At 36.1% G+C, this 13958-nt stretch overlaps 1 protein-coding gene across 1 annotated transcript in view; it reads right to left on the minus strand.

Annotated features, from left to right (window-relative positions):
- Nucleotides 1–4424: 4424 nt before the first annotated feature.
- Nucleotides 4425–13958, minus strand: part of LOC124168277 — a 59920-nt gene continuing 50386 nt past the window's right edge. The window contains exon 3 of the mRNA XM_046546422.1: nt 4425–4621. Coding sequence (XP_046402378.1) covers nt 4478–4621 — 144 coding nt within the window. The 3' untranslated portion in view covers nt 4425–4477. The remainder of the gene's footprint in view (nt 4622–13958) is intronic.

Consider the following 13958-nt stretch of genomic DNA (forward strand, 5'->3'; position numbering starts at 1 on the left):
ATGTCTCCGGAAATGTTATTAATATACGCGAGAAATTACGTTAACATATTGAAAAATATCTGAGTATAAATAAAAATGACTTAATTTTTGTACATAGGTGTAACTTGCATTCTGCCGCACACGAACCCGTTTGTACTTGATAAGCAGTTGTATGCACAGAATACTACACATTAATTATCTTTTCCGCGCTAACCATCCAGTTGTAATCCTTTGTAGCTTTTAAAAACGAATTTTTAATCAGCACCTCTTTTAATTCCGTGGGTAGTACATAAACTACCCAAAGCCTGGAATATAAAAAGCCTCAACGTGCCCAATGTCATTTTATGCTTGATAAAAGGCAGAAATTCCCTTCCTGTTCATAATTTTTTTCGAGATGTTTTTCTACTCCCTCTTCCATCGGGACTCTTTTTGTTAAATGAGTTTTCCGTTCGTGGATCCCGAGCGGTGATTGGACGCGTTCGTTTTTTTATCTTTGATTCTCTTTTTTTTCGATACGTTTCGTCCCGTCTCCAAAAAAACATCGAAGGTACGGATTTTGTTATTTATTTGTTGAAGAATGCCACAGCTGGCTGGCTGGCTTCGTTAACGGAGATGAGAAATCGAGAGGCATTTTTCGATGGCTTTACATTACTTCGAGTTCCATGGAGCCGAGCGAAAAATAATTGCGAACGAAATGCGTATTCGGCATATTCGTCAGGAGCTCGGTGAGAATGAAAATCCTCAAATCATTCCTCTTGATGTTAATTTTTAACCGCTTGATATATCGCTTTCAAATTTATTTTTTTATCATTCAGTAAATTTAATCTTCATTGAGAGATAATCTTGGTCAGGCTAAATAAATTCGTGTTCGAAATTAAAGAATATAATGAGCTAATTTTTAAATAAATTATCAAATTGAAAATTTTTTCCGATCTTTTTATGTCTTTCATTTTATGTAGTTCATTTGTTGTATTTGCTCTTTGATTTTTTTAGTGTTTTATGTTGAGTTGGAGCCTTGGTTGCAGAGAGAAAAACAAGGGATTATTGTGGAAGATGCCACGATGATATGTAAGGAATAAGAAAGTAAAATGGTGGCATAATGAAGTTTTTATTTTATACCAATAATCGCTTTGATATATTAGTGCTAGTTGGCAATTAAAAAATTCACATCATTAAACGTGACCTTCCCATATATTTGCCGTGCTGTTAAAACAAATACTTATACCTGGAAGTTGAATTTTTCACGATATATATAATATGAGTATTGCTAATATGAAATTATGTAATAGTTTCAGGCTTGACCTGTAGGAAATGTTGAAATAACCTTGAGAATAACAGAAGAGCATCCATACCATTAGTCGTCAGTGGATTATATACTAAAATGGGGTGGAAATTAGTATTCTTTTTTTTATTTTATTATTCATAGTAAAAAGTGGTGTCTCTCTACTTTTTACCTGAAACTTATATTTATATTTGATGTGTTGATTGCGATTAATATGCTTGAGAACGAATAACTTCTAAAGAGATTTTTAACTGATGGGCATTCAAGCCCGCCTTAACTACTTTCAACAAACATTATAATGTAAACACCAGAAATATCTTACGATCTGATAATATTGTTCTTATATATATATTATTCGATTATTATTATTATTCTTAGATTATTCTCTCTTATATTCTTGTACCAGTAATTATTACTGCAAAAATGGACATAAAAAAGTTCCTAAAATATTGGTGGTATAGCGATAAAAATGTTCCATTTATTCACTTATTTTGATAACTCTAGCGTCATCAGAAGTCGTAGGGCATAAAAGTTTTCTTTTCTCCTTCAATTAGGATAATCTATCTTACAGTTCAGTTTAAATGTTTTATTTTCAATCAGAAATGCGCTACATTTTTAATCAAAACTGTTTCTCATGGAAAAACTGTCTGCAGTACAAGCCAGCTCGGTTGTTCCTAGATCATCTTCTATCATGAGCCAGTAAAGTCTTCAACCGGCTTGCAAATGGAATTTTTTAAGCGCGCTTACGAGAGAAAATGAATGGCATTAGCTTTCATCCGTTGGGAACAATTTCTGAAACAGCTCACTTTCTGCACATGCGGGAAGCATTTAAATGTTTAAAGGCTGACGTGACTCATTTATGGCACGCACAGTGCGTCGTCCTTTTTTTATGCTCTTGAAATTCACTCGTTTATTTAGCAGGGCGCAGACTGCAGACTTACCTTGGTAGCAAAATTGGATGACCAGCTGGATAATTTGTCCGCTGACCCTTTTAACTTGAAATGAAAGAAAGCTGGCACATAATTAATCTTCGTAATAAACAACGTTAGCAGGCTGATTGTACCTGGTTATAACTCCCAAAAATGTGTCAGTTCTCGTAGGCTGCTGAGATTACGAGCTACATCTACCTTAAATGGAACTTTAAGTTACTACCCTTTAAAATATACTTAATCCTCCAGGTTCGATAATTAAATGAAGAAAGGAGCAGCTTATTTCTATTTTAATATAATTAAACCTTCATTTATTACACCTGCTTATGCATTCAGTACATTTTACTCAGCACATTCTTGCATCTAAATCTCTCATAAACAAGAGTTAGAGTGAAAATTTCAACCATGATGGCCCTAATTCCTGATTTTTAAGAAGAGTTAATTGTTGACTGTGACAAGATATTGGGATTGTTGATGATTCTCCGATGGCATACATAAAAAATGTAATTTTGGTCTTTCTTTCTGATAATTGTATGTCGAGTCATGATTAGTGCGTAATAAAATGTAAGAAAAACATTTATTTCCATCAACAATGACACTTTTCGTGAGAGATGACTATCTAAGGTGCGTGTTCTCCGCAATAGTCTGTACCCTAAGTTGCTAGTGCTCTTACCATATCTGGATCATTCCGTCCTCTTGATGGACGTGATAACTGGGGGATCATGACAGCTTTTACATTTTACTTCATTAATATTACTTTGTCCGAAAATATATCCACGGTTACCACATTCAAGTCTGATCCACTAATTTCTTTTTTAGCGAACAAATACCACAATTTTAGTAGTCCTAAGCCAATTCACTATGTATCTCCATCTTTAAATAGGCCTTAAGCGAGAGACGTTAAAAAACGAGCCATTAGCTAACCTGCGAGATAATGCTGGAAAATTTAGAAGCTTGTTGTGACAGTAGATTGCCCGAGTTCAAATATGGCGAAATTTCTCAGGATCATTCTCTTCATTGGATGGTCTTCCCTTTCGCTACGAACAGCAAATTGGTTTCGCTAGTAATAGCACGCGTCGCTCGAATGACAAGGCAGGATTCTTGCGTCCTTTCTCTTCCGTCCTTATGCCTACCCCGAAGGCATCGTCGAGCTCCTTAAAACGACTCCTTACTTTTCCATTCCCTCCCTCTCCCCTCTTGAGGTCAGGGCGAAAAAGTCACTCACTAACATATTATTTTACTAACAATGCGGTATTCAGTGGCGCCGACTCCATGGGACCTGAGGGGGCCCGAGCCCCCTCAAAAATTCGATATGGGGCGAGGACAAAATGTGTCAGGCTTGTCGATTTTCCCCGTGGTGTCCAGATATCGAGATTCGAGTTATCAGGGTTCTAATGTTGATCATATGACTATTCTAAAATTCTTTAAAAAACTTAAAACTCACTACTTATAAAATTTCCTGGGGAAGATCCCCGGTTTGGGCCCCCCCAATATTTTTTTTGTAAGTCGGTATCCCTAGCAGTCTTCTCCATAGTATAAGTCTTTTTATAGTGATTATAAATCTATAGTATAAAATCGTGTCTGGCTTGATTTGGAGGAAGTTCGGTGAATCCATGATTAAATAACACAAGCGGTAAATTTCACACTTTTTAATTCCAAAACTCAAAAACCGATCCAGACTTCAACACATTGTGCCATTGTGTCACAACATGTCATTTTCAAGGTCAAAAAAATGGCACAATGACTTGAAACCTGGGTCGGTTATTGAGTTTTGGAATTAAAAAGTGTGGAATTTACCATTTGTGTTCTTTCATTATGGATATAAATCTATAAGTGCTATTAAATCCACTTCCGACCACTGACTGATTAATTCATTCTAATGCTTGAGGTGAAGAAGATGAGATTGTAGTCATAGAATCGACCCCCTCTAAAATCTTCAAATGACAATGAATTCGAAGTTCCAAGTTTACCTCTTATCTTAGTACTATCCTTCCCGAGCAACTCCGGGTGGCCTGCTAGATAGCCAGTTATATTCTTCGTTTGCTAGTTTTATTCGTTGTAGCAAGTACCATTTTTTTAAGTCGTAAAACTTTTCCGTAACCAGCAAATGAATTCAGATATACGAAGGAATTTAGAAGGGATATAAGAGCCTGATTTATCTCTCATTTATTTTTTATTTATAAAAATTTTATTCCTCTTATAAAAAATGAAATAAACATTTTTGGTTTGCGCTGTAAGAAAAAGACAATGTTAAATAGGAGTTAATTACAATGTCTTGTTCGAATCTTCATCTGTTTATCACACGCCTTCGGAAATCTCCTGGAGGCAGGATAAAGGGTCCACGTCCCTGAGTCCCGGGTGGCGGGCCTGGGCCGAATAATGGATCCTCTTGAATGGTATAGCCGAAGTTGTTGGCGTACCCGGTGAACGGCTGAAATTCATAGAAAAAGGGAATCATTAACTTTACCATCAACCCAATAGATCATTGATATCAATCAAATATGAGGCATCAACTCTTACAAGTCCTTTGTATTCCTATATAGAGAAACTATTTCCTATTTTATAGATTTTAAGAAGTTTTATTCTATGCATATATTCTGTAGATAAATTGACTTATTTAAGTATGGTGGAGATAAATTCTTTACCATACACTGAGTCACTGTGTTGAATCATGGTGAACATTTGTAATTATAAAATTAACTAACTCATTATTAACTTTGTGGTATTCCATTATAAGTTTTCTTGGATATTAAACTATTTCTTCTGCCACTGCTTTTTTGCATAACACGGCCCGAGTTTTTATGAATGAATTATCATTATCTTTAGAGGTAAATTAATTATTAATTTACGCCTGAAGATGATGATGATTCATCGAAACCAGGGTCGCGTTATGTAAAAAAGCAGAGGTACAAGTAATAGTGTAATATAAAAAAAAAACTTATTTGTAATTATATTTACCCTGCTAAGCTATTTTTTAATTTTTACATAAATGGGTCACTATCTAAGATACGACTAAAATATCATTCTCATTGCCTTTTTAGAGGGATAACTGATGATGAAACTAAGGTTGAAATTAAATAAGTGGTCCAGTCATTGAAGATTTTCACCTCCGAATGAGTCAGCAAACATTTATGGCACAGCCTTGATTGACGCTTCCATTGACCTGGGGGTGGTTTACACACCTTCTCGGGGGTGGAAATTTTATTCTGGAAGTAATCTCGGAAATCGTTTGAGGCTGAAATTTTAAGCAACAAGTCTACGAGTTAGCTTTTTCGGTAATTAAATGCTTTTTGAGTCATTTTCGATTGATAATTTAACTCGAAGTTTTTCCTGGACATACACAATTACTTATACCACTTATTATTTATCAGAGCGCGACCCGGATCATAACATAAACAAATCATAATTATCGCCCGAATATGATGATAATTCATTGAAACCCGGGTCGCGCTCTGATAAAAAATAAGTGGTATAAGTAATTGTGTATATCCAGGAAAAACTTATAATGTAATACCACAAAGTAAACCAAGAGTTAGTGAAGTTAACTCTAGTCACAATCTTTTCTTTTATTACCACTTTTTTTGCAAAAAAATCAAGATGTTTCCTGCCTATATACATAGTTATATTCCTATTTAAGATCCGATATACAACCTATGGCCGCTGGCATAACAGCAATATGCGATGTTGGGTAAGGGGTATTATGCGGAGTACGGACAGTTCCGGTCTAGTCAGCATTATGCACTATGCGGAGAACGTAAGAGTCGTTCACAACCGCATCTGAATTATAGTAGTTGAGAAAAATGTACCCTGGATTTTATACACTGCATAAAAAGGGAGCGGACTTCTCCAGTTCCTTCTCAAGGTAGTGAAACGCGTTTTTTTCCTTGGCATCACTCAGGGAGAGGTTATCGTCATCCAGTTTTATTTAGCCAATAGAGTACAATTTTGAAGTGGCCATACGTCCCGGTTTGGCCGGGACAGTCCCGATTTCGACCGCTTTTGAGGGCGTCCCGTCTGTTTCCGAAATTTCTCTACAAGGTGCAAAAATTTCGGGAACTGTACAAGTTTCGTGCAAAAATTATGAGAAACATGTTTTTTATAATAACAGTTTATAACAGGAAGCGTAACATAACACGGTAATAATAGTTTAGAATTTGATTTGTCAAAAAAGGAAAAATATAGAATAATAACAGTAAATAATCTAAGATTTGATTTTACAAACCCATTTCCATAGAGTAAGGCAATAAGTTTTCGGACCTCATGGGGGACCCATTAACCCCCTCCCCCAGTAATAAGATGTCCCGGTATGGGTGAAATCATTTATGGCCACCCTGGTATAATTTAGTTTTCGGAATTCGAAGGTGTTATTTTGGAAATGAGATTTAAATGATATCATAATTCATGAAAGCGCTCCCATTTATTCAGACTACAATATACTCAATTAGATCCTCGAAAATTGGCCGATTCTGACGACACCGAAACAAATGAAGCGAGACACCCACACTGCTTAAGGCGCATCGTCCACGCGCTGTCATTCTTCCTGATTTCCAACTTTCACTTCGCCATTGTCGACTCTCTGCCGTAGTAATTGATAGCGAAACGGAGGCAGACGAGCCCTCACGACCTACAGAGTCCGGTCCTCTTGTCCCGCATTGCGAGGGTGACTAAGTCGCGGTAGAATGGCTTCCAAGTGGAAATTCCTGTCCCTTTTGAGAGCACGTGTGGCAATCTCGGTGGGAGTAATTAGGCCGGACCGCTAGCGACGCTCTTCGGCGCGATCCCCAACTAGGTAGACAAAAGAAGCGAGACGGGCGAGTTAATAGCTGCGTTCCTCAAAGTGGACCAGGGATTTGTTTAGCGCTTTGTTACTTTCGAGCCAATAAAAGCGAGAAGGGTAGGTCAAGAGAGGCGGGAAGGAATATTAGAAGGAAAATAAAAGGAACATCAAACGCAAATCCCCTTTGCTCTTTCTGTACTGGCGTATTGGACATCCAAGTAGGTAAAATTTAGAGCGAAGTTTTTTTTCTCCAAGTCATTCCCGCTAATGGGTTTGCGCAATATTTCACTTCCTTGTTTCCTCATAGGGATGGAGAGCAGAGAAGAAGAATTTCAAAAATAATTGCTCTCTTTAATTTGTTAAGTCATAATGTTATCTATCCAAGAAGAAGCTTCATATCACAGCAAAAATTTCTTTATTTCTTAATCTGCAAGTTAACATAAGGTGCGACAATCTGATAAAGAATAATGTCTCAGGTTCACAGTTCAAATGTAATATAACGAATTTATGCATTTGGGTTTGATTCATTTTATTTCAATTGTGCCAGCAATACAGCTAGCATATCGGGACTCATGGGCGTACCCAGCGAGGGGCAGGAGGGGGCAGCTGGCCCCCCTAGAAGCAAAAATCGCAAATGTCTTTAAGGAAAATCATATTTTTTCAAGCGAATGATTTTAAAAACTAATAAAGAGCTGTTACAGTTTCCTTAAAATGTTGGTTTCTTTCATCTTTTCCATGCTTAAATCTTACCGATAACTTGAACAACCATGGCTTGTCCCCCCCCCACCCTAGTTGTGATCCTGGGTACGCCCTTGTCGGAACTCCGGGTTAAGTTTAAGTAAAGGACCGGACGATACAAACGATGGCATATGCACAACTATTGAAAAAAAAATGAAATAGCGCGGAATAAACAGGAGCTATCGAAATGCACTCAGTGTTATGATGAATTACAGGTAAAATAAGGGTCGTTTTAATTATTCCTCATCGAAGACATTGCATTTTTGGCACGCAATAATTAATTCTGATTTACCCTATCTTACTCTTAATTCTTGCTTGAAATTTTTTTGGAAGAAATGAAATGTCCGGTATAATAAATGGATTCAGATAATTTTGCTATACGTTTCTCTTAACGATGCGTTTTTCATCATAATTGAATTAGTATATTTGAATTAAAAATAGTATATTTAATTCGCTAATAATACAGATAAATCTTTCCTAGATTACACCAAGGTTTTTTTTCATTCGAATGTAATGGAAAATCGTCTCTATATCTCGCCTGAATTCATTTCGTCTATTAGAAATTACTTAGATATTTCCGTACAAAAAATATATTCTTATTTCCGCGTTACAACGACAAGCAGGATCCGTGACCTTGTTTTCCCATTTCCTCATTCTTAAAAGTGTAACTCTTAAGAGTTTTTTTCTCTTCATTCCTCTCAATTTCCTCCCTCGACGACTGCCTTAACTAATTCAACTTCCTCAACCAGATAAACCCGTTAACTAATATCTCTGTCCCCAAATGACGTGAGATGCAAAACATTAAGCTAAAAGCTTCAACTATTGAAATTAATCTAATCGGCTACACAGCCATAATTTGTACGAATGTAAATGATATACGAATCTTAAAGTAGGAAAAAATTCATTTTGAAGCCTCAAAATATAGCTTGTCAACCCTTACTAACCCAGAGCTGCTTCTGGGAGAAATTAAATTTGAAGACTTGTCATTTTAAACAAGTGAACATTTTTACTCGATCATAATTATTGTGGCAGCTACATATTTCGCCATTCAACTTTACAGCACAAAAGAACACATTGTTTAAACCTTTCTTTAATAGAGCTGGAATTTTTTACATTTTTTATGTTACTTAGAAGCAACCTTGGGTTATAATGGGTTAACACTAGCATGCCCGACCGATCCTTACACCCTATAAAGGCCGTTTTACACGGGGCACGGAATTGCGCAGGTTAGAGCTGCATTTATTTCTAAAATGGCGTGGAATTGCGCGAATGCATGAACGAAATTAGAACAGGGGCTATTTTTCCATCTCACGTCCACGCATTCTCGCATGTGTTCTAGCAATTCACCGCTTTGCACGACGCAATTTTGACTGCGCCTTCGCACGTACGTCAGATTGCGCGATTCCGAGTACCGTGTAAAACGGCCTTAATGCCATAGCAGGTCAATTTGACCCATATGATCAGGTTTGCATATTTTACTCAAAATATTTAATTCCTTCCCAGTTTCTTAATTGATATTGCTTAGAAAGTATTTGGGAGGGTGGTAGAAAATTTAATTAGGATAAAAATATTAAAATTGTAGTTGTTCTACAATTTCTATGGTGTTATGGGAAACTACCTTCCACAAATTTGTGAATACCTATCACTTTTCCTATGGTGGGTTTGGGATGTACAATGAATTTCAATGGTATCAGGTTAAACAATTACACTAACATTTTGACAAAGATCAGTATAAATCACACCGTCACATTGAAAACAAAGGAAAAGTAGAAAGGCTTAAATGAATTTGACAGCCTGGGTCAAAAGGACTCATCCGAGCATGGCAGGTATAAGTGATGAGAAAAAATAGAAAAAATAATAATATCAGGCCTAACATTTGCACAGTGGTAAACCAAACGAAGTAATGAAAAGTAATGAAATATGTGTCTAAATTTTTCTTCGTTTCAAAGTAATTAACATAAATATTCTCTTTTGGGTCAAACTGACCCAGGCGGGCATTCTAGTGTAAAAATAGAAGTTTAAGCGCTTTGAAATAGGAACCACATGAATGATAAACAACGTATCGCTACCCATTAGATACATTTTCATTTCCAAGACGCTGCGTCACTTAGAGGTGGCATAGAATATAAATTTTGTTCACAGATCTTACCTGGCCTGTCACGTCAAGGGTACATAAGGGCATTGCTCGACGCTTTCAAGTTCCCGTCTCCATAAACGCTAACGAAGGCAGGGGAGGCACGCGTTCCTTTTCACAAATTGACATTCGTAGTCGTCGTCTCAGTGAGACCGTTGAATCCCTTTGAGGCGAGATCCTCCTGAAACATTCTCAAAAGATCACGACCCCCCTTACCGATGGACTCCTGATTCATATTTAAAGAAGAAAACAGATGTTTTTCTTTCCTCTTCCCACAAACCTTGTCAAAGAGTTACCGACATGGCCATTAGAGGAAAATTGCTGCTCCCTCCCTCCCTTAAACTCTCCAAATTAATGTCACGTTTCCGCGGAATATTGATGAAAGCAAAAACAAAACCTAAATGACTACGTAGTTTATATATGACAACGTAAGACTGTAATGGTTTCTAGCAAAATAGAAAAATTACGCTTCATTAATTGGTGATGATTATTACCGTATTTTTTTTAAGTCCTAATGCATTCATATTCTAACGAAAACCAACACTCACTAAAAAGCGCAGCCTAAAGATATAATCCGATTGAGTTGAATTTATTTTGTTTTTGAGAGAAGCTGATCAAATGTTAACTTGTATGTACTCAATTTGAGGTAATATTTTTGCATAATATCATAGTCATCATTTCAATATTTCCTATTGTATCACTCATATTGGCTAGCATAATTTAACTATTATTGAATAGATTTGTGTAAATCATTATTTCAAGGGACATACATAGAAAGACTTGAAGTGGCAGAGAGATACAAAGTGATCTCTATTCTCTTTGAGCAACGTTTTACTCTGGTGTGTACATGGCATCGTAAACTTAACGTAAAAATGGAGGGCTTCCATCATGTTGGTAATTATACAGGATAACGTAACTAAGGTAAGGGCGAATAAGTTTATAGCTGGACATAATAGTGTTAATATCAATTGTTTCACCAAAAAAAGTGAATTTCATTTATAAAAATACGAAAATGATGCAGAAAAACTCTTTACTTGAAGCCAGAATTTCAAGATGCATGAGATTCTCGTAGATGAATTATAATTAAAACTAGATAAAAATTCTATGAAGACAGATTACTAGAAATCACTGTTTCCATTAACTAGGAATTGGACGTTCGATTAGTCGAATCACAGAATATTTCGAATACTGTGTTTTCTATGCTATTCGATATTCAATCACGCAGTCATCAATTATTTGAATTTCGAACAGACATCACAGATCGTCCGTGATTCCCTTTGAATCCGAAAAACAAAAGAATTGCGGTGATCGCCACACGCGAAAGTTTGATTCAATCATGGATGACAGCTGCATTAGGATTTAGGAGCTGCATTGAAGTAGAATACTTGCAAAATGTTCAGCATTTTTTAATTGTTATAGCCGTCTGTATTTAAAATTGGCGTAAAAATGCATTTTTAGTATCCAGTAATTCAGTATTCGATATTTCAGTAGGTATTCGGGAAAAAATAGGTATTTTTTTCGATATTCGAATTCGAGAAAAATGCTATTTGACCCAACTCTAGCTATAACTACTCAATAGTTGAAAATAAGAACTAATAAAGTAAAACAAAAAAATGAAGTGAAGCGAATATGCACCTACACATATTTTGAAAAATAGACTAAAACAAATTTTTTAAAAGAAGAGAAGATATCTATCAGAAAACTCTCAGGATAAAGGCAGAGGAACATCTACGGTGGAAGAGAAAAAAACCGATCTAGAGTGGTGTAAATAAGGAAAAACTAAAAACTGAAAAAAATAAGAGAGAATTTTGAAACAAAAGACGAAAATACTGAAGTAAGAAGAAAATACTGAAGTTTCCTCTTGACCTTTTGATAGCTTTGTAAAGAAAGATGAAGACTTGAAATGCTTCCATACTTTTTTTTAATTTCTATTTATCAGTTTTCCTTCGATGGACTTCTTTTGATCCTCCGTTCAAGGAATAATGGCTAAGAATTTTTAAGGAAACATAATAAATGATACAATGTTGTGTGTCCCATAGAAGTTTACTTAAGCGACCCAGATTTCGACATTACACTACGTCATTTTCAAAGGCTTTTATGTTTCCTGTACCCATTTCCACCGAGTACCGCCATCCAGCTTTAAGTTGATGAGTTTTTAACTTGAGGGTATCTGGTAGGTGCTTTATCGCTAATTTTCTCCAAAAATCTGAAAAATTACATTTTGACGGCGGGCTATAATGCATTCCTGATCTGAAGTGGGTGAGTCCTTCGTTATTCTCCATCAAAATAATTATGCGCCTAATTAAAATGCAGGAAATAATAATTCCGAATTATGCCTTAAGTTTTATTTCATTATTCTACTATATGCTATGCATGTTATTTTTTTGGCACAGTTCCACCACACTGTCTTATTCTACTTATTATAAGCTGAAGGATGGATCAAAGTGAATCATATATTATTATTATATTGTACAAGTTACAAGTTGGCTATTTGCCAGGTGGTAACAGTTTATACAAAATAAAAAGAAAAACAAAAATATTGCAAATGAGAAATACATTACCAAAATGAAACTAGATAGTGAATATTTAAAATTCAATGATATTAATTTTCCAATATAAATCCTCTACGCCTGGTATGGTACATATGGTAGGGATCGAGAAGCATATACTGGTGCTTTCGTTAATTTGGTATAGCATACCGTGTACGTGATACTTCACTTGTTTTGAGTTCAAATTCGGCTACAAAAGTCAAAATAATTGGAAGTTATTTGCTTATCCTCGCAAATTATAGCTCAGCAGGCTGAAGTGGCGAATAAAATTGGTCAGCAAACCGTAATCTCCCCGTCTCCGAATCCACGACTCGTTAACACGTACAAATTAATTACCATGTTCTTGGAAATAAGAGTGAATGTGTGTATTCGCCTCGGTACACGGTAAGAGATACGTTGACTAAGACAGCGTTCTCACCGGAGACTAATTACCTCTCTCCACCTACAAACGGAAGAGCTACATGGATTGGCAAATTAATATGCATCTCTAGAGATTTATCCCATGATGGGAAAGAACTCATAGACTAACGAGAAATTCGAGCAGACGGGAACCTAGGAGGGTGACATAACAATCATATAAGCGATATTACCAAAGATAAAAATATTTCTTGCGTAGATGGGACGGTGGAAATAAGTGATTAAACCGGGATCCAATGGGGATTATTCTGTTCCACAAGGAACTAGTACTCTAGAATAGAAACATTTTTTCCTTATGACAGACACAATTGGGAAATTTGGCACATTTGCAGAAGGCTATATAAAATAGTTTCGTCGCCTCCTTAGTAAAACACTTTAACAGGTCATCCTATGTTTTCTGAACTACCGTTTTACTCTATAGAATTTAATATGTCATATTGTTTCCCTCGTGTAGCTTGAGAAGAGTTGAAGTACTCTGGTTTACGTAACTATCGAAAAAGACGCTTTTTTTCCAAATGGCACATACCTTGACAGAAACTTCAGTGATATCTTCTTACACGAAAATAAAGTCAATATAGTCGGTGATGGCATAGAAGAGCACTCTCATCCTAGTGACTACCCTTGACAACTTCAGACATGATTTCCACCTTTTTGACTGAAAAACATCTCTATTTCGTGTCATTTATCGCATGCGTACAATGAGGCGGCGAGCTGCGGTTTGCTTACCAACAAAAACTGCTTTCGGGGGCACGATAAAAATTTCTCGATAATTAAAAGCAATGGAGCTGACGTATTTGGTCTAAAATATCAAGGAAAGACCAATTTATACCCCATTGGAAAAATAGGTTATACCAATTAACGTTTTTCATTAAAAATTTCGAAATTTCAATAAAATATGGCGAGCAGAAGATATTAACCGATTTTGAAAAAAAAATCATACCTGTAATACCCAACCGGGTACGCAATTTGTTCCGGGTATTACGAATCGCTACTTTAAAAAGTGGCAAAACGAAGCACCCTATTAAACCCTCGTTCCTAAAAAAATCTTGAATTTTCAATCAATTCTTTTTTCGATTCTCAACACCCAGCCAGCACAGATTTGAACTTATCCTTGGAGAAATCAGATATTGTGGGGATAAGCTTATCCTCCATG

Source organism: Ischnura elegans, chromosome 11 (assembly GCF_921293095.1).
Source record: "Ischnura elegans chromosome 11, ioIscEleg1.1, whole genome shotgun sequence".
In the NCBI taxonomy this organism is placed as follows: domain Eukaryota; kingdom Metazoa; phylum Arthropoda; class Insecta; order Odonata; family Coenagrionidae; genus Ischnura; species Ischnura elegans.